The 21,669-nt window shown below is 39.4% G+C and overlaps 2 protein-coding genes across 12 annotated transcripts in view; both read left to right on the top strand.

Annotated features, from left to right (window-relative positions):
• LOC129469890 (HEAT repeat-containing protein 6-like) overlaps positions 1-21,602 on the top strand; it is a 78,644-nt gene extending 57,042 nt beyond the window's left edge. For 6 of the 11 annotated variants that reach the window (XM_063628670.1, XM_063628671.1, XM_063628669.1 and 3 more), the window contains 7 exons: positions 8,853-9,030; positions 13,768-13,859; positions 14,389-14,532; positions 15,082-15,239; positions 16,092-16,290; positions 17,296-17,375; positions 19,143-21,602. The gene's annotated coding sequence lies outside the window, so the exon portion shown is untranslated. The remainder of the gene's footprint in view (positions 1-8,852; positions 9,031-13,767; positions 13,860-14,388; positions 14,533-15,081; positions 15,240-16,091; positions 16,291-17,295; positions 17,376-19,142) is intronic. The other 5 variants (XM_063628676.1, XM_063628679.1, XM_063628678.1 and 2 more) reach the window with 2 other exon arrangements.
• Positions 3,149-21,496, top strand: LOC129469899 (polycomb protein SUZ12-like). Its single transcript, XM_063628396.1, is given in 9 exon segments — positions 3,149-3,256; positions 3,560-3,577; positions 8,853-9,030; positions 13,768-13,859; positions 14,389-14,532; positions 15,082-15,239; positions 16,092-16,290; positions 17,296-17,375; positions 19,143-21,496. Coding segments are annotated over 9 exon segments (1,323 nt in total). The 3' UTR covers positions 19,489-21,496.
• Positions 21,603-21,669: the final 67 nt, after the last annotated feature.

Below are 21,669 nucleotides of genomic sequence, written 5' to 3'. Positions count from 1 at the left end.
AGAGAGACATTTAATGACCATATTTGACTCCTGTTTTAAACCAGCTGCCTCTGTACTATTGTTTAAATTCATGACAACAAAAGGTAGTAAGTATATAAATAAAGGAATATATCTGTGCCGTCATATATAACACTTGAGCATGTATGTATTATGAGCATATTTGTGTGAGGCATGGTCATTATAATTTTTCTTTAGCTATGAAAAGCACATGTTTTCCATTTCTATTCAGAATGTGGGCTTCAATAATTAAGATTTTTTAAATCTTTTGTATTCCTCAGAGATCTCAATTAAAATGTCCAAATAGGGCCAGGCACAGTGGCTTACACCTGTAATCCCAGCACTTTGGGAGGCTGAGGCAGGTGGATCACGAGGTCAGGAGTTCGAGACCAGCCTGGCCAACATAGTGAAACCCCGTCTCTACTAAAAATACAAAAATTAGCCAGACATGGTGGTGTGCGCCTGTAGTACCGGCTACTTGGGAGGCTGAGGCAGGAGAATTGCTTGAACCCGGGAGGCGGAGGTTGTGGTGAGCTGAGATTGTGCCACTGCACTCCAGCCTAGGCGACAGAGTGAGACTCTGTCTCAAAAAAAAAAAAAGTCCAAATAGTGCAGATCAGGTAAATATTCATTTGGGTTTCTTTCTTTCTTTTTTTTTTTTTTGAGACGGAGTTTCACTCTTGTTGCCCAGGCTGGAGCGCAAAGGCACAATCTCAGCTCACTGCTACCTCTGCCTCCCGGGTTCAAACGATTCTCCTGCCTCAGCCTCCCGAGTAGCTGGGATTACAGGCATGTGCCACCATGCCCGGCTAATTTTGTATTTCTAGTAAAGACAAGGTTTCTCCCTGTTGGTCAAGCTGGTGTTGAACTCCCGACCTCAGGTGATCCTCCCACCTTAGCCTCCCAAAGTGTTGGGATTACGGGCATGAGCCACTGCGCCCGGCCTACCTTCTCCTTTTCTTACCTCTGCTCTGAAGTTGTGATTTCTTCAAGGAGTCCTGATTCCTTATAGAAGAATGGTATTGTTAAGCCAAAATCTGCATGTTAGATGTGTAAAAATTGTTTTTAAAATCTCACAGAGGGCTGGGTGCAGTGGCTCACACTTGTAATCTTAGTACTTTGGAAGACCAAGGTGGGAGGATCTCTTGAGCCCAGGAGTCTGAGGCTGTAGTGAGCTATGATTGTGTCACTGCACTCTACCCTGGGTGACAGAGCGACTCAAAAAAAAAAAAAACCCAGTTAATTCTTTGAAATAATAACCAATATTCAAAAGCCATATAGGAAAAGAATGCAAAGTTGAACAAAATAAAAATCAAAAACTTCTTCAGAGAACAAGAAAGCCACCATCACCAAAGTCAAAAATGACAAGACGGCGAGAAATTATTTTCAGCTTCTCTTACAGGTAGATACCTCATTCTTGAATGTAAAAAGGTCATATTAATTTTAAAAGACCACTGCCCAATAGAAGAATGGGCAAAGGAAACAATAAGAAGTTTACCAAAATAGATATATATGGTTCTTAAACAATTAAAACGATAAAACATCTGAATTAAAAGTACACTGAGATGCATTTTTTCACTAATCAGATTGACAGAGACCAAAAAACTTGATAAAGCACTTGATGAGGCTGTGGGGGAAAGGTCTGCACATACATTACAGATAGGAGAGTGCATTGGATTGTAGGTATCAAATGTACACCCACAAAATGGAATAGTATGTATCTATGTAAAAGCATAAGGAAGCTCCTTTTTGATTTAGAAATATATTAATTTATTACCTATTTGAATAAATAAGTTTTTAAAATACAGAGTTGAATGGCTTTGCTGATGTACTACTGAAGTTGACTAAATTTAAGTAGTACAGCATAGAGAAAAGACAAAAATTCTTAAGTGTCAGTCATTTGGTTTTAAGAGACTTTAGAGACAGACACCCGGATTCATTTGCTAGATCTGGCTATTTACAGTTTGATTTTAAGGTGAGTTATTTAACCTTTTCTTGCCTCAGTTTTCTCTTCTGGCAATGGAGTAATAGTACATAGTTCATAGCATTGTTGGGAAGATTAAATGAACCATGTAAAATCTTTATAATAGTGCCTGGCAGATAGTGAACACTCAATAAATGTCAGCTGTTTTTACCTAATAGAATTTCTCTAAGAGTGATGAAGAGAAGCCAGTTTCTTGATCTATACAGTTAATTACTGAGCATGGTTGAAGAATGGTGTTTAGAGTAGTAGTGGTTACTAGTGTTTAAAGTATGGAAAAAATAAATTATACATAGACACATATGTACACACACCTTAAAACTATATTGTGTGAATATATTTGAATTATTTGAGTCAGTTAGTATTCCATGAAATATTTATTGAGCACCTATATGTGCCAGGTGCCCCCAGAATTCTATAGTTACCAGATTTGTCATTATAATAATCAGTTTACTGGTCAAGTATAAAAGTAAAGGATTCTAGTTCAAACAATTACAGTAGTTAAAAGTGGCAGAATTCTTAGTGTTTCCCTAAGACAAGCATTGTAACACTGTTATCCTATTTTTAAAAATATAAAGCCTGGGCCGGGCACGGTGGTTCATGCCTGTAATCCCAGCACTTTGGGAGGCCGAGGTGGGTGGATCATGAGGGCAGGAGTTTAAGACCAGCCTGGCCAAGATGCTGAAACCCGTCTACTAAAAATACAAAAATTAGCCGGGCATGGTGGCACGCGCCCGTAATCCCAGCTACTCGGGAGGCTGAGGCAGGAGAATCGCTTGAACCTGGGCAGCAGAGATTGCGGTGAGCGGATATTGCACCGCTGCACTCCAGCCTGGGCAACAGAGCAAGACTCCATCTCAAATAAATAAATAAAGCCTGTACATACGCTTTATATTTAATGTTGACAACGTACCAGGTTTTGAGACCTCAGACATATTATACTTTACATGTTTAGAGTTTTATCTTAGTAGTTACAGTAATGAATTCTAGTAATAGAGTTTTTAGTATACATCATTAAAATTGCTTTCATCAGGACTGGAGTGTAGCTGTATTTTTAAAATCTTGTCAGGTATGTAAGCTAGTTTATACATTTAATAAGTGCTTTTAGTATAAATCTGAAGATGTAGAATTTGTTTACTTATAGTAATAACACAGGTTACTTTAAAGTATATGTGTTTGTCTAACAGGCGCTTACAGCTTTTAGATGGGGAATATGAAGTAACTATGCAGGAAATGGAAGAATGTCCAATAAGCAGGAAAAGAGCAACATGGGAGACTGTTCTTTTTTTTTTTTTTTTTTTGAGACGGAGTCTTGCTCTGTTGCCCAGGCTGGAGTGCAGTGGCGCGATCTCGGCTCACTGCAAGCTCCGCCTCCTGGGTTCACGCCATTCTCCTGCCTCAGCCTCTCCTAGTAGCTGGGACTACAGGCACCCGCCACCACGCCTGGCTAATTTTTTTTTTTGTATTTTTAGTAGAGACAGGGTTTCAGCGTGGTCTCAATCTCCTGACCTCATGATCCGCCCGCCTCAGCCTCCCAAAGTGCTGGGATTACAAGCGTGAGCCACCGCGCCCGGCCTGGAGACTATTCTTGATGGGCAGGTATGGACTACTTAGAAGTTATAGTTATGAACTCCCATTTTTGATTGATGTTTTCTTCCCCAAATGCTAATTCATGTTGGAAATAGAGTCCTTTGTTTTTTATACTTTAAAAAACACAAGTAAATGATCTAGGCAGAGCATTTAACAGAAGGTATCATTCTTTTTGTTGTTGTTGTTGTTGATGGGGAGTCTTGCTCTGTTGCCCAGGCTGGCGTGCAGCGGCATGGTCTCGGCTCACTGCAACCTCCAACTCCCGGGTTCAAGCAATTCTCCTGTCTCAGCCTCCCGAGTAGCTGTGATTACAGGCGCGTGTCACCATGCCTGGCTAATTTTTTTTATTTTTGGTAGAGACGGGGTTTGACCATGTTGGCCAGGCTAGTATGGAACTCCTGACCTTATGATCCGCCCATCTCGGCCTCCCAAAGCGCTGGGATTACAGGCATGAGCCACTGCACCCAGCCACATGGAAGGCATCATTCTTTGAGAGCCAGACTGCCTGATTCAAATCTCTGCTCCTAGCTATGTGGCGTTTGGCAAGTTACTTATCCATGTCTCAGTTTCTTCACCTGTAATGTGAGACATAGAATTGATGGACTAGATGAAATAATAAAATATTTGGTACAGTGCCTGGCATACCAGGCACTTATTGAGCATAAGTGCTCAATAAATGTTAACGGCTATTTTAAATTCTATTCATTGTAATGGCAGGTAATAAGGTATGACTAGTAATACATTTATCAAGAAATCTGCAGAATTTAGATTAAGCATACTTAAAATAACTCTTAAGAGATAAAGAGGAATCCATACATTTCTTAAATAGGTAGATTCAAAACTATAATGATGTCCTTTATTTCTGAATCTGTTAGGTCAGTGTACCATCCAATGCAAAATCTCATGAGGATTTTTTTAAGCCTTAAAATTAGTTCCAAGTTAATCTAGAAGGGTAAGTATTTAGTAATACTAAGGGAAATTTTAGAAAAATATTTTGCCAGTCATCTGGAAATAATCTTAGACCTAATACATTCTGGAAGGCTCACAAACATGTAAAAATGAACATTCATAAGCATGGAAAAAAAAATAGGTGAATGTTAATATATTGCAGTGAGGAAGACCCTTCTAAGGACGATTTAAAAGTAAGAAAGCATAAAGTAAAAATTGTCGGGTTAAAATTAGTCATTTTTATACTGCAAAATATCTGAAGTTACAAACAGAAATTATGGAATGGGGGAAATATCTGTAACACAAAATGCTAATATGAATACATAATATTGTGAATTATAAAACAAGAAAAAGATACGCAGTCTAATAAGAAATATGTGTCAAGGACTATCACGCAGTTCTTAAACAAATATAGATGGCCAGCAAACTTTTAAAGCAGTACTCAACCTTATTAGTGTTCAAAGGCATGCAAACGCAGAGATACTACTTTTGACAGTTTGACAAAGATTAAAAGTTTGACAGTTTCTGGTGTTTTAGGGATGTGAGGACACATATACTCTCAAATAATATTTTGATGTAATGATAAGTTGGGGCCAGGCTCAGTGGCTCACGCCTGTAATCCCAGCACTTTGGGAGGCCCAGGCAGGTGGATCACGTGAGGTTATGAGTTTGACACCAGCCTGGCCAACATGGTCAAACCCTGTTGACCAAAAACACAAAAATTAGCCGGGCATGGTGGCAGATGCTTGTAGTCCCAGCTACTCGGGAGGCTTAGGAGTATTACTTGAACCTGGGAGGCAGAGGTTTCAGTAAGCTGAGATTTTGCCACTTCACTTTATCCAGGGAGACAGAGCAAGACTCTGTCTCAAAAGAAAAAAAAAAAAGGTTGATACAGTCTTACTATAGGGCAGACTGGCAATATATATAAAGTTAAAATTGTATGTATAGTCTTTAACAATTCAAATTTTATATTTTTGTCATAGTGTAGTAACTTCTTAACAAAAGATGTAGGTAACAGGTTTTCTCAGCATTTTTTAAATAATGAAACGTTAGAAACACGTTAAATCTAAAAAGCCATTAGAAAGGATGATAGTTTGAAAAGATTTCCATATTAAATTTTTACATAAGTGTGTATATATATATATTTTTTTCCTCTTTCTAAAATTTATAATAGTGGTTAACTCCAGGTGATGAGATTTCAAATAATTTTTATCTATAGTGTTTGGGTTTTCGGCATGGATTTATCTTTATGATCTTTTTCATTTTAAATTTCTTGTTTTAAAGTATGTTTTTATTCATAAGACTATAAGGATTATATATATGAAGGGTTTTTGTTGTTGTTGGTTTTGTTTGTTGTTTTTGGTTTTTTTGTTTGTTTGTTTTTTGAGATGGAGTTTCACTCTGTCACCCAGGCTGGAGTACAGTGGCATGATCTTGGCTCACTGCAACCTCTGCCTCCCGGGTTCAAGCAATTCTCCAGCCTCAGCCTCCTAAGTAGCTGGGATTACAGGCGCGCACCACCATGCCCAGCTAATTTTCATATTTTTAGTGGAGATGGGGTTTCACCATGTTGGCCAGGCTGGTCTCGAACTCCTGACCTTGTGATCCGCCTGCCTCGGCCTCCTCCCAAAGTGCTGGGATTACAGGATTACAGGTGTGAGCCACTGCGTCTGGCCTTTTTTTTTTTTTTTTTTTCGAGACGGAGTCTTGCTCTGTCGCCCAGGCTGCAGTACAGTGGCACGATCTCAGCTCACTGCAAGCTCCACCTCCTGGGTTCACGCCATTCTCCTGCCTCAGCCTCCCAGGTAGTTGGGACTACAGGTGCCTTCCACCACGCCCAGCTAATTTTTTGTATTTTTATAGAGACGGGGTTTCACCGTGTTAGCCAGGATGGTGTCGATCCCCTGACCTCGTGATTCCCCCACCTCGGCCTCCCAAAGTATTGGGATTACAGGCATGAGCCACCGTTCCCGGCCTGGCCTTTTTGTTTGTTTGTTTGTTTCGAGATGGAGTCTCGCTCTGTCACCCAGAGGTGGAGTGCAATGGCGCAGTCTCGGTTCACTGCAACCTCTGCCTCCTGGGTTCAAGCAATTCTCTTGCCTCAGACTCCTGAATAGTTGAGATTACTGGCATGTGCCACCACGCCTGGCTACTTTTTGTATTTTTAGTAGAGATGGGGTTTCACCATGTTGGCTTGGCTGGTCTCGAACTCCTGACCTCAGGTGATGCACCCACCTCGGCGTCCCAAAGTGCTGGGATTACAGGTGTGAGCCACTGTGCCTGGCCTATCTGGAAGTTCTTAACCCTATAAAATGGGCATCCTTTTAAGTGAGAGCATATAGATTTACTTCTTTTTAAAAGTTCTGAGTTTTTTTGGTTTTTTTTTTTGAGTTCCTTAATTGACTAAACCAGTGCTGGTCTGATAGATAATTGGGTTATCTGATTTTTTTTAATCTTGTCAAAAATGTTAATAGTGATTATACTTGAACCTGTATCAAGTATTTTATAAGATAAATTCCTGTGGACTGCTGTGTCCAAACTAGTCTCTGAACACACTTTTACTACATTGTAGTCTAAATGGTTTTTTGTTTTGTTTTGTTTTTTGAGATGGAGTCTTGCTCTGTCACCAAGCTGGAGTGCAGTGGCGCAATTTTGGCTCACTGCAACCTCTGCCTTTTGAGTTCAAGCGATTCTCCTGCCTCAGCCTACCGAGTAGCTGGGATTACAGGCGCCCGCCACCATGCCCAGCTGATTTTTTGTATTTTACTAGAGACGGTGTTTCACCATGTTGTCCAGGATGGTCTCGAACTCCTGACCTCATGATCCGCCCTCCTCAGCCTCCCAAAGTGCTAGGATTACAGGCATGTGCCACTGTGCCCTCTAGTCTAAATAGTTTTAAGAGGATTGCTTTGTAATAACGATATAGGAGGAGTTTAGGCCTCTGTAGCAGTAAAATAAATTGAAGCTCATTGAAGACTACTTGATCTCTCCTGTATTTGAATAGGAAAGTAAAAATCAGAAGCAAGGAGCACAATTGAGATACTCTAGTAGTAAGGCAATACTGATCTATACAAAGGTTTTTTTTTTTTTTGTGATCCTTGAAGGACAAGGGAGAAATGATAGACATTTCAAAAAGGACTTGGTAATTACATGAGAAACGAAAGAATAGGAATCAAATATAATTCCAAAATTTTTAGCTTAGGGTCACTAATAGAATGATAATGACAAGAACAAAAATAACGTGAGAAAGAAAGTGTTTTAGAAGAAAAGATACTGGATACACTTCTAAACATGTTTTAGTTTAAGGTGACGTTGAATCAGCTGGCAATGTCCAAGAGGCAGTTGGAGATATGAGTTAAGAGTTCAAGTGTAAGGATAAGAATGGAGAACCAATTTGGGATCATCAGCTTAATAGGTAAATTCTTGAGGATGGGTGAGTGATTCGGTCAGATGGCTAAAAGTTAGCTATTTTCAATAGCTCAGTGTCCTAAAATCAAAGAAGAGAAGCACTGGCAGTCATTGTCAGTGAAACTGAGAGAAGTCAAAGAAAATTACTAATTGAAAAGCTGTTCAATTTACAAAAAAAAAAGTAATTGGTCACCTAAGAGTAAAGGTTGCATGCTGGTGGGCTTTGGGTACCACAATATTGTTTTTAAGACATTTCAAGGCCAGGCGTGGTGGCTCACGCCTGTAACCCTAGCACTTTGGGAGGCCGAGGCAGGCAAATCACCTGAGGTCAGGAGTTCAAGACCAGCCTGGCCAAGATGGTGAAACCCCATCTCTACTAAAAACACACACAAAAACATTAGACGGGCATGACGGCGCGTGCCTGTAATCCCAGCTACTTGGGAGGCTGAGACAGGAGAGTCTCTTGAACTTGGGAGGGGGAGGTTGCAGTGAGCTGAGACCACATCAGTTGCACACCAGCCTGGGCGACAAGAGTGAAACTCCATCTCAAAAAAAAAAGACATTTTGAACTGGTTAGCAACAACCTAAATGGGAAATTTTCCCATGAGAACTTTGATTTCTGACTTATTTGGAAAAATCTGAAAATCTGTCTGTGTTGGACCAGTGTTTTCACATGGCAACAATTCACCTGTTGGTGATCAGTGGTTGCCTCTTTTAGACAACCTGTGCTCTCCAATTCAAGTTCTACAGTGTCTGTTCCATACTTTTACTTTGTTTGCCTAGCCATCTCAGTCAGCATTTGGATTTTCAAGACAAATCTATTAAGGCAAATCCACATGGACTTATAATGAATTTTTTTTTTAATTTCTACAATTTATTTGAATTCATTATCTGAGTCTCCAGTCTTTGCATATTTTTTATTTTTTAGAGGCTGCTGCCATTCAAAACATTTTCTCAGGGACCTACGTTGCAGTTCACTCTTTGTTGGACAGGAGAGACCAATGATAAATCTACAGCTCCCATTGCCAAACCTCTTGCCACTAGAAATTCAGAGAGTCTCCATCAGGAAAACAAGCCTGGTTCAGTTAAACCTACTCAAACTATTGGTAAGAAAACATTGCAATCAAAATAATGCTTTGCAGAATTAGGTCTTGTGCTTTAGATTAATTCATTTGTGTTTTGCTTTTCTTTTTTTTTTTTTTTTTTGAGATGGAGTCTTGCTCTGTTGCCCAGGCAGGAGTGCAGTAGTGCGATTTCGGCTCAGTGCAACCTCTGCCTCGTGGGTTCAAACGATTCTCCTGCCTCAGCCTCCCGAGTAGCTGTGACTACAGGCTAATTTTTTGTAGTTTTAGTAGAGACAGCGTTGGCCAGGTGCAGTGGCTCACACCTGTAATCCCAGCATTTGGGAGACTGAGGCGGGCGGATCACAAGGTCAGGAGATGGAGGCCATCCTGGCTAACACAGTGAAACCCCATCCCTACTAAAAATACAAAAAAAATTTAACCGGGTGTGGTGGTGGGCACCTGTAGTCCCAGCTACTTGGGAGGCTGAGGCACGAGAATGGCATGAACCCAGGAGGCGGAGGTTGCAGCCGAGATTGCGCCACTGCACTCCAGCCTGGGCGACAGAGCAATACTATGTCTCAAAAAAAAATAAATAAAAGGCAGTAAATTAAAAAAGTAGAGACGAGGTTTCACCATGTTAGCCAGGATGATCTCCATCTTCTGACCTCATGATCTGCCCGCCTCAGCCTCTCAGAGTGCTGGGATTACAGGTGGGAGCCACCTCTCCTGGCCCCTATGTGATTAGTCTTTTGGAAATATTATTTGGCTTATTAGGTAGGTTATGAATCATGGTAAGTTAGGGTTCTCCTATATTAAGTGTAAAGTTTTGTGTTAAAGTAGTAGTAAAAATTCTTTATCCAGAACCTTTGTGCCAAGTGTGCCTAGAAATTTGAATTGAAAAAAAAAAATTTTATAGAAGCATGATATGGTACGTAGTATAGATATCATATATAAGATCTTGAAGTGGGGTCCTCATGGTAACTTAGGGCAAGTTTTTCCACTAAACAAATTTGCCAGAAACTTACAAGAAAACTATTGGTTTTCAGATTAGCTTTTAAGATTTTGGAATTATAACTATAAAGAGCCTTGGAACTAAGTTTTGTTTTGTTTTGTTTTGTTTTTGAGATGGAGTCTCACTCTGTTGCCCAGACTGGAGTGCAGTGGCATAATCTTGGCTCACTGCAAGCTCTGCCTCCCTGGTTCATGCCATTCTCTTGCCTCAGCCTCCTGAGTAGCTGGGATTACAGGTGCCCGCCACCACGACCAGCTAATTTTTTTTTTTTTTTTTTTTTTGTATTTTTAGTAGAGACGGGGTTTCACCTTGTTAGCCAGGATGGTCTCAATCACCTGACCTCGTGATCCGCCTGCCTTGGCCTCCCAAAGTGCTGGGATTACAGGCATGAGCCGCCGTGCCCAGCCAAGGAACTATGTTTTTTTATAACTCACATATAAGTTTTTCTGTTTGTTTTTTTGTTTTGTTTGTTTTGTTTTTTGAGATGGAGTCTCGCTATCTCGCCCAGGCTGGAGTGCAGTGGTGCGATCTCAGCTCACTGCAAGCTCCACCTCCTGGGTTCACAACAATCTCCTGCCTCAGCCTCCCGAGTAGCTGGGACTACGGGCATCGGCCACCATGCCCGACTAATTTTTTTTTTGTATTTTTATTAGAAACGGGGTTTCACCATGTTAGCCAGGATAGTCTCGATCTGCTGACCTCGTGATCTGCCTGCCTCACCCTCCCAAAGTGCTGAGATTACAGGTGTGACCCACCACGCCCAGACTAATTTTTTTGTATTTTTAGTAGAGATGGGGTTTCACCGTGTTAGCCAGGATGGTCTCGATCTCCTGATGTCGTGATCCGCTCGCCTGGGCCTCTCAAAGTGCTGGGAGTTACAGGTGTGAGCCACCGCGCCAAGGCTGCAGTGCAGTGGCGTGGTCTCGGCTCAGCACAACCTCCGCCTCCCGGTTTCAAGCAATTCTCCTGCCTCAGCCTCCTGAGTAGCTGAGATTACAGGCACGCACCACCATGCCTGGCTAATTTTTGTATTTTTAGTAGAGACAGGGTTTCATCATGTTGGCCAGGCTTGTCTCAAACTACTGACCTCAGGAGATCCACCCATCTCGGCCTCCCATACTGCTGGGATTACAGGCATGAGCCATCGCCCCCAGCCAGTTTTTAAGAAGAAAAAACATTTACAAATAGAGTTAACTTTCTGCTGAGTTTAAGGCCCAAGTTGCAGTGTTCTATCATTTTTATTTTACTTTTTTTTTTGAGACAGGGTCTCTCTCTGTCACCCTGGCTGGAGTGCAGTGGTGCCATCTCAGCTCACTGAAACCACTGCCTCCCAGGCTCAAGTGATCCTCCCACCTTAGCCCTCCATATAGATGGGACTACAGGCTCATGCCACCACACCCTGTTAATTTTTGTATTTTTCAGTAGAGATGGGATTTTGCTGTCACCCACGCTGGTCTCAAACTCCTGAGCTCCAGCAATCTACCTACCTTAGCGTCCCAAAGTACTGGGACTACAGGCTTGAGCCACTGCGCCTGGCCAAGTTCTGTCATTTTTATATCTGTCCAGTAGGTACATTGTCCTTGACCTGAGAGAGCACTCGTGTCTTTATCTGCCTGTTTAAAGAAGGCAGAAGGCTTAAGTTGTCCTCGTTGACCACTCATGTACACTCATTGTGTGCAGGTTACAGTAATGGTCAGATTAAAGAGATATAAGAAATGGGGCTGGGTGCAGTGGCTGACATCTGTAATTCCAGCACTTTGGGAGACCAGGGTGGGTGGATTGCTTGAAGCCCAGGAGTTCAAGACCAGCCTGGGCAACACAGTGACACCCTGTCGCTTATAAAAAATAAAAAGTATAAATAAAATAAGAAATGACTTGTGTCAGGGGAAAGGTTTTGCAAGTAAACTGTAGTGTGGGCACTTCTCAGAATACTCAGGAGCCAGTGAAATAGGTAAAAGGTTGCATCAAAGCTAAGAAAAAGTTCTATACAAATTATACCTAATTGTTAATTATGTAAAGAAATATAAATACCTTTTTTTCTTCTTATGTCTGAAGGGAAATATACCAGAATCATTTGTCACTATCTTTTTAGATTTGAAATGATTTTTTTTTTTTGTAGACAGAGTCTTGCTCCGTCGCCCAGGCTGGAGTGCAGTGGCGCAACCTCAGCTCACTGCACCCCGCCTCCCGGGTTCAAGCAATTCTCCTGCCTCATCCTCCCAAGTAGCTGGGACTACAGGCGTGTGCCACCATGCCTGGCTAGTTTATATATATATATATATTTTTTTTTTTTTTTTTTTTTTTTTTTCATAGAGATGGGGTTTCACCATGTTAGCCAGGCTGGTCTCAAACTTCTGACCCTAAGCAGTCTGCCCACCTCGGCCTCCCAAAGTGCTGGGATTGCAGACATGAGCCACCGTGCCCGGCCTGAAATAATTTTAATATAATAAGTATAACTTACTTTCTGATAAACCAACACTTAGTGCCTGCTCACACCTGGGATCTGAGAATACAAACACCAATTAAAACCACACTCTGGGCTGGGCACGGTGACTCATATCTGCAATCCTAGCACTTTTGGAGGCTGAGATTAGCAGATTGCCTGAGCTCAGGAGTTCAAGACCAGCCTGGGCAATATGGTGAAACCCTGTCTCTACTAAAATACAAAAAATCAGCCAAGTGTGCTGGCGGGTGCCTGTAATCCCAGCTACTCAGGAGGCTGAGTCATGAAAATTGCTTGAACCCAGGAGGTGGAGGTTGCAGTGAGCTGAGATTGCACCACTGCACTCCAGCCTAGGCACCAAAGTGAATCTCTGTCTCAACAACAAAAAAACACATTCTGACCTCAGAGTGCTTAAAACAGCATGGTAATGACACATAATTACTTGGAGTTATTTTTATAATTGTTTAGGACATAGGAGGTGGTTTTTTGTTTTTGTTTCTGTTTTTTTTTTGACAGAGTCTTGCTCAGTCGCCCATACTGGAGTGTAGTGGCGTGATCTCAGCTCACTGCAAGCTCCGCCTCCCAGGTTCACGCCATTCTCCTGCCTCAGCCTCCGGAGTAGCTGGGACTACAGGTGCCCGCCGCTACGCCCGGCTTATTTTTTTGTATTTTTAATAGAGATGGGGTTTCATTGTGTTAGCCAGGATGGTCTCGATCTCCTGACCTCGTGATCCACCCACCTCGGCCTCCCAAAGTGCTGGGATTACATGCGTGAGCCACCGTGCCTGGCTCTGTTTTTGTTTTTTGAGACCAAGTTTCGCTCTTGTCACCCAGGCGGAAGTGCAGTGGTGTGGTCTTGGCTCACTGCAACCTCTGTCTCCTGGGTTCAAGCAATTCTCCTGTTTCCGCCTCCTGAGTTGCTGGGATTGCAGGTGCCCTCCATCATGCCCTGCTAATTTTTTATATTTTTAATTACAGACGGGGTTTCGCCATGTTGGGCAGGCTGGTCTCTAACTCCTGACCTCGTGATTCTCCTGCCTTGGCCTCCCAATGTGCTGGGATTACAGGTGTGAGCCACTGCTGCCGGCCAGAGGTGCTTTTTAAGGAAAAAATATGTCCTGCCAATAGACCTTAATATCAGATTAGGGATGCTGATTATGGGTATTGTTCCCACAATCATCAGCTGAGAGAGATAACAGAAATGTATTTAAATACCACATGTAGAATTCTGTGAAACCTTTAATATTTAATAGTTTTTGTGAGGTATGTTATTTTGCTTTTCAAAAGCAATGTTTTTATTGAATATAAAAGTGTATATTTTCAGCTGTTAAAGAATCATTGACTACAGATCTACAGACAAGAAAAGAAAAGGATACTCCAAATGAAAACCGACAAAAATTAAGAATATTTTATCAGGTAAACATAGCTAACCCTTCTTAAAGTAATTATGAAAGGTATTTGTTTTTTGTATGTCAAACATGAAAATTTTTTGTTCATTTTTATTTTATTTATTTATTTATTTGAGACAGGATCTCACTTTGTTGCCCAGGCTGGAGTGCAGTGGTGCAGTCTTGGCTCACTGCAACCTCTGCCTCCGGGGTTCAACCGGATTCTCACGCCTCAGTCTCCCCAGTAACTAATTACAAGCACACGCCACCACTCTCGGCTAATTTTTGTAGTTTTTGTGTAGACGAGGTTTTACCATGTTGCCCAGGCTTGTCTTGAGCTCCAAGCGATACATTTGACAGTGTCTGCCTTGGCCTCCCAAAATGCTGGGATTAACAGGCATGAGTGACCTTGCCTCGCTGGGCATATTTAATTAAAGAGAATATCTCTAATTTGATTTTCCTTTTAAATTTTTGAAACGATTTTTAGAAGTGATATTTAAACAAAATATCTTGTTATGTGTAAATTGGAGATTTGCTTTTTTTTTTTTTTTTTTTAGTTTCTCTATAACAACAATACAAGGCAACAAACTGAAGCAAGAGATGACCTGCATTGCCCTTGGTGTACTCTGAACTGCCGCAAACTTTATAGTTTACTCAAGCATCTTAAACTCTGCCATAGCAGATTTATCTTCAACTATGTTGTGAGTAATTTTTCATATTTTCTCAATTTGTGTTAAGAAATCTCTTGCACCCCATAAATACTTACACCTATGTACCCACAAAAATTTTTTAAATTAAAAAAGGGAAAAAATATGCATTAAGTACAAGATAGAGTGACTTTCAGAAATTGTACTTTGTATAAAAATAACAAATTTCTGTATTTGATAGATTGCTGTATATATGGATTACAGTGAATGATTCAGTTGACATATATTTGGAATTATAATTAATGTTTGTGTAGTGTCTCTAATTGACTCACAAAATCCTCAACCAACTCTTTGAATTGATAATTTTCTTATTCTTGCTCAACCAAGAAATAATTTGTACAAAGTCACCAAGCAATAAATGACATAGTTAAGATTTTAACACATTTTGTTGACCCCAGGTCTTCTGATTGCCTGTTTACCATGCTGGTGTGCCTGGCCTATTTTCATTTTCTAAATATTAAGAGCCCACAAATTCTTTAATTAAATTGGAGGGATATTTAGGATAGGATAATTAATTTTTTTTTTTGGACATTTTTGTTGCAGTATCATCCAAAAGGTGCTAGGATAGATGTTTCTATCAATGAGTGTTATGATGGCTCCTATGCAGGAAATCCTCAGGATATTCATCGCCAACCTGGATTTGCTTTTAGTCGCAATGGACCAGTTAAGAGAACACCTATCACACACATTCTTGTGTGCAGGTAGGTAAAAAGGGCATATAACAAAAGTTTAAACTCTGATTTTTACTAATGTTGGAGGAACAAAGGAGCCAGATGAAGCTACTAGTTAGTTAGGTGGAAATTATTATTTTTCAGTATTAGGTGTCTATGGGGTTGTTAACTGCTTTATAACACTTGATAGCTCCTATTTCTAGAGAAGTTTTCTCACTTTTTCTTTGAACTTTGTACTCAAGTTTTAATGATGTTAATGTCACTACTGCTGCAGTGGTTATTGGGATTAAAGAATTCTGTCAGTAGAAGTTTCTGAATAATTGCTTGAACCTGAGAGGTCGAGGTTGCAGTGAGCCGAGGTCGTGCCATTGCACTCCGGCCTGGGCAACAAGGGCGAAACTTCGTCTCAAATAATAATAATAGTAATAAATAAAATTACAAAGAGGGAATTTTTAATCTTAGTAAAACTGAAAAAAATTTTAAGGCAGGTGTATGCATATGTAACCAGTGTTACAGCTTTTCTGCTTTGTGAATATACATGAGTTAGAATACACAGTTTTGACATGTAGGATTTTATATGCATATTCCTATCTGAATGTGCCCTAACTAGCACTTCACTTCTTTTTCCTCCTTTTTAACTGTAACTTTTCACACCCAGAAAGACAGTTTTAAAACTGTGTTTGAATTAATATGTAATAGGTTTGATTTACATTATATACCGAAAGAAAATAACTAGTGGGGGTGTGCCTCTAATACTGTTGTTTTATGGTCAGTTTTATAAAATGGTGATGTTGCAGATTATCACAGATCTCAACTCCTAGTCAGGAGGTTAGATGGTATACATGTAGAGGCCATAAATCAACATTTATTTCTTTTCATTAGGTCAAAACGAACAAAAGCAAGCATGTCTGAATTTCTTGAATCTGAAGATGGGGAGGTAGAACAGCAAAGAACATATAGTAGTGGCCACAATCGTCTGTATTTCCATAGTGATACCTGCTTACCTCTCCGTCCACAAGAAATGGAAGTAGATAGTGAAGATGAAAAGGATCCTGAATGGCTAAGAGAAAAAACCATTACAGTAATTATTATTATCTTTATTGGCAATTATCTTGGAATATTATTAATTTGTTTTGAAAATTGCTTACTATGAACTAGACTTTTAGTGTAAAGGAAATTTTTTTTTTAAAAAATTAAGGAATCCAGAAATGTACAGTTTTTAAAATTATGTCACTTTAAAACTTAAGCAAGTAAGGCTGGTGGCGGTCGCTAACACCTGTAATCCCAGCACTTTGCGAGGCAGGCGCATTGCCTGAGTTCAGGAGGTCAAGACCAGTCTGGACAGCATGGCAAAACCTGGTCTGTACTAAAAATACAAAAAATTAGCCGGGCATGGTGGCATGCACTTGTAGTCCCAGCTATTCAGTTGGCTGACACAGGAGAGTCAGTTAACCCCAGGAGATGGAGGTTGCAGTGAGCCAAGATTGCAGCGAGATCCTGTAGCAAAACAAAAAACTTACCAAGTTAAAGGGAAGATGGATTTTCTTCAAGTAAATTTGTATTGTGTGTTTTCATTTTTATATTTATAGGTAATCGTAATTTAGGCTTTCCCTTTTTAAATGACGGCAGGTGTGCTGGCTCACGCCTGTAATTCCAACACTTTGGTAGGGCGAGTTGGGCTGATCACCTGAGGTCAGGAGTTTGAGGACAGCCTGGCCAACATGGCAAAACCCCATCTCTACTAAAAGAAAATACAACAGTTAACTGGGCATGGTAGCATGTGCTTGAGATCCCAGCTACTCGGGAGGCTGAGACAGGAGAATCGCTTGAACCCGGGAGGTCAAGGTTTCAGTGAGCTGAGATCGTGCCACTGTGCTTCAGCCTGGGCGATAGAGAAGACTCTGTCTCTAAATAAATAAATTAAATTAAATTACTGCTTAAATAGAAGTTAATTTTAAGAAATGTTGCCACTTTGCTGTATAAATATGTTGTGGCATTTTTAGTTCCAAAACATTCTGTTTTTGACATTCTCACAAATTTTTCTTAAAATATGTGTTTAATAGGTGTTTTTCTTTCTTTTTCCCAGCAAATTGAAGAATTTTCTGATGTTAATGAAGGAGAGAATGAAGTGATGAAACTCTGGAATCTCCATGTCATGAAGCATGGGTAGGGTATTTCTAAATTAATTTAAATATTTTATTATTCTTTATGGTCTTTTACATTCTAGAAATCTGCATGTGTTAGAATCTTATTTAAAATTCTATTAATGTATTGTATATTTGTCCCAAATTTTATTCTAGTCCGATGTTTTTTCGTTTGGCAGGTTTTTTTAGGTACAAAGACGTTCCTTTTGGTATTATTTATAACAATGAATTAATATTATATTCATTAGTATTAATAAAATCAGATCAAAAACCGGGCCTCGTCTTTAGAACTTGTTGCAGAGATGTGAATCATTGCAGCATTATATATCAGGTTTGTGATTCTGTCAGCTTTCAAGAGGAAACAGGCTGCTGCAACCCTGGTGTCTGTAGGAAAGGGTGTCATCATCATAGACCCTCCTCAGAAATCACTGGTGCCCATCCTAACTCTTGTAGTAGTGTTTCTCCCATGCTTGCAAACTCTATCAGGGTTGACTCATTCACACTCAAAACATTTTATAGAGCTGGGCACAGTGGCTCATGCCTGTAATCCCAGCACTTTGGGAGGCCAAGGCGGGTGGATCACTTGAGGTCAGAAGTTCGAGACCAGCCTGGCCAACATGGTGAAACCCTGTCTCCACTAAATGTACAAAACTTAGCCGGGTGCAGTGTCACACACCTGTAATCCCAGTTACTCAGGAGGCTGAGGCACTAGAATCATTTGAAGAACCCGGGAAATGGAAATTGCAGTGAGCCAAGATTGCACCACTGCACTCCAGCCTGGGCAACAGAGTGAGACCCCATCTCCAAAAAAAAAAAAAAAAAAAAGCCACCTTGGTGGGACCCACGACCAGGGAGCAGCAGAAGGCAAGACAGAGCTGTAGGTTCATTTAATGACCCAATTTTCATGCCTTTTATTGCCACGTGTTACATGTCTGGAAATCCTGAAAATTACCACAGTTATTACCACAGTTTTTAACAATTTGTTAATTTTTCAGAATAAAACGTGGCTTTTTGGATTTGTTTACCATTTCATAGAGGTGAAAGGAGAATAATTTTTGTTTCTTATTCCTTTGTGGCTAAAAGTATGTTCCCGGCTTGGTGTGGTGGCTCGCACTTATAATGCTGGCACTTTAGGATGCCAAGGCAGGAGGATCACTTGAGTTGAGGAATTCAAGACCAACCTGGGCAACATAGTGAGACCTTGTCTGTACTAAATTTTTTTTTTTTTTTTTGAGACGAAGTCTCCCTCTGTCGCCCAGGCTGTAGTGCAGTGGTGCGATCTCGACTCTCTGCAAGCTCCGCCTCCCAGGTTCACGCCATTCTCCTGCCTCAGCTTCCCGAGCAGCTGGGACTACATGCACCCGCCACCACGCCCAGCTAACTTTTTGCATTTTTAGTAGAGACGGGGTTTCACCGTGTTAGCCAGGACGATCTCGGTCTCCTGACCTTGTGGTCCACCTGCCTCAGCCTCCCAAGGTGCTGGTATTACAGGTGTAATTACCTGGCCCAAATATTTTATGCTTTTAAGACTGCTTATGAAATTGAAGAACAGAAATTATATCTACTGTTCTAATGGCACCTGTTTAAGCTTAAGTTAGATTAAATCTCTTGAAATTTTCTAAAATGGTAAGCTCATTCAGATGATTGAATCTCAGTTTCTCTATAGTTTTACCACTTCTTTAATCATCTTTTATTTACTGGAATTGGATATAGTCTTATAATGGTTATCACTGTTGCATTTGACAAAAATGCTTTGTATTGCTATTGATATTCTGTTTTTATTAAATAGGTTTATTGCTGACAATCAAATGAATCATGCCTGTATGCTGTTTGTAGAAAATTATGGACAGAAAATAATTAAGAAGAATTTTTGTTGAAACTTCATGCTTCATCTAGTCAGCATGCATGACTTTAATCTTATTAGCATAATGTCAATAGATAAAGCTGTTACCAAGCTCCGTGAACTGCAGCAAAAATTAGAAAAGGGGGAATCTGCTTCCCCTGCAAACGAAGAAATAATTGAAGAACAAAATGGGACAGCAAATGGTTTTAGTGAAATTAACTCAAAAGAGAAAGCTTTGGAAACAGATAGCGTCTCAGGAGTTTCAAAACAGAGCAAAAAACAAAAACTCTGAAAAGATCTAACCCCATGTTATGGACAAACACTGAAATTACATTTTAGGGAATTCATCCTCTAAGAAGAATTATGTTTTTGTTTTTAATCATAGGTTCCAAACAGGCAGTGTTAGATGAAGTAAATGATTTCAACAAGGATATTTGTATCAGGGTTCTACTTCACTTCATTATGCAGCATTACATGTATATCACTTTTATTGACGTCATTAAAACATTCTGTACTTTAAGCATGAAAAGCAATATTTCAAAGTATTTTTAAACTCAACATTTGCCATCAAATATGTTGAATTGATAATCTAGAAGTTATTTCATATATAAATTAGGATTTTTTTGCATTTATGACTGGCTGTTTTTCTACTTTGTAATTGTGAGACATTTTCTTGGGGAGGGAAAATTGGAATGGTTCCCTTTTTTAGAAATTGAAGTGGTCTTCATATATCAACTACAGAAAAGGAAAAAAATAGAAATTGAAGGATTTTTATGAAATTATATTGCATTACTATTTGCAGTCAAACTTCGATCCTTGTTTTTGAAATCATTTATCAATTTGGAATGAAAAATTATAATGTAAGATATTTACATTACATAAGTTCATTTTACAATTAAAAAATAGCACTTCTTCATCTTATGCCTGTTTGAGAAGATACTAAATTTTCACATTGTTGACAGTGAAATGCTATGTTGGTTTATAAGATTACTGACCATTTGTTTTCATGTGGATAATTTTAGTGCATTGCTCACCCGGTATTTTTTTTTTTTTTAACTTGAACATTTTGCTCGTTTTGGTTTTTCTTTTTTAATTAGATAATCACATGGAAAATTAAGCTGTTCGTATCTTTAAATTAGGATTGCAAACCAAGGGAAGAACACATTTGAGATTTTAAGATGTCACTTATAAGGGGAGAAGTGTTCTTAAAAAGTCAACCAGAAAACTGTTATGCCTTTTATTTCTTTGCAAGGATGTCTTTGTAATGTGTTTCATGAATAGAATATCCAATACAGATAAGCTGACTTGAATCATTTTGAGCAATTTTGCCCTGTGTTATGTGTGTTTCACGCACATATTTGCAGTTGGATTTTCTCCAACAGAAAGTGGATTCACTACTGGCACATTAACAAGCACCAATAGGTTTTTATTCCAACTCCGAGCACTGTGGTTGAGTAACATCACCTCAATTTTTTATTATCCTTAAAGATATTGCATTTTCATATTCTTTATTTATAAAGGATCAATGCTGCTGTAAATACAGGTATTTTTAATTTTAAAATTTCATTCCACCACCATCAGATGCAGTTCCCTATTTTGTTTAATGAAGGGATATATAAGCTTTCTAATGGTGTCTTCAGAAATTTATAAAATGTAAATACTGATTTGATTGGTCTTTAAGATGTGTTTAACTGTGAGGCTATTTAACGAATAGTGTGGATGTGATTTGTCATCCAGTATTAAGTTCTTAGTCATTGATTTTTGTGTTTAAAAAAAATAGGAAAGAGGGAAACTGCAGCTTTCATTACAGATTCCTTGATTGGTAAGCTCTCCAAATGGTGAGTTCTAGTAAACTCTGATTTTGCCTCTGGATAGTAGATCTCGAGCGTTTATCTCGGGCTTTAATTTGCTAAAGCTGTGCACATATGTAAAAAAAAAAAAATAGATTATTTTAGGGGAGATGTAGGTGTAGAATTATTGCTTATGTCATTTCTTAAGCAGTTATGCTCTTAATGCTTAAAAGAAGGCTAGCATTGTTTGCACAAAAAGTTGGTGATTCCCTCCCCCAAATAGTAATAAAATTACTTCTGTTGAGTAAACTTTTTATGTCATCGTAAAAGCTGAAAAAATCCCTTTGTTTCTATTTATAAGAAAAAAGTGCTTTTCTATATGTACCCTTGATAACAGATTTTGAAGAAATCATGTAAGATGATAAAGCATTTGAATGGTACAGTAGATGTAAAAAAAATTCAGTTTAAAAGAACATTTGTTTTTACATTAAATGTTTATTTGAAATCAAATGATTTTGTACATAAAGTTCAATAATATAAAAGCTGTATTCTGTTTTGGGGGGTTTTGTTATTATGCATTGTTAACATGTACATTAAAATTTTGATTTAGATAGCATAGTAAGAATTCAGCCTCAAATGAGTCAGAGCTAATAAGAAATTAGTAAAATCTTAATGTGAAATCC

This window comes from Symphalangus syndactylus, chromosome 20, assembly GCF_028878055.3.
Source record: "Symphalangus syndactylus isolate Jambi chromosome 20, NHGRI_mSymSyn1-v2.1_pri, whole genome shotgun sequence".
NCBI classification, from domain to species: Eukaryota; Metazoa; Chordata; class Mammalia; order Primates; family Hylobatidae; genus Symphalangus; species Symphalangus syndactylus.
This window is presented reverse-complemented; position numbering and strand designations above follow the sequence as displayed.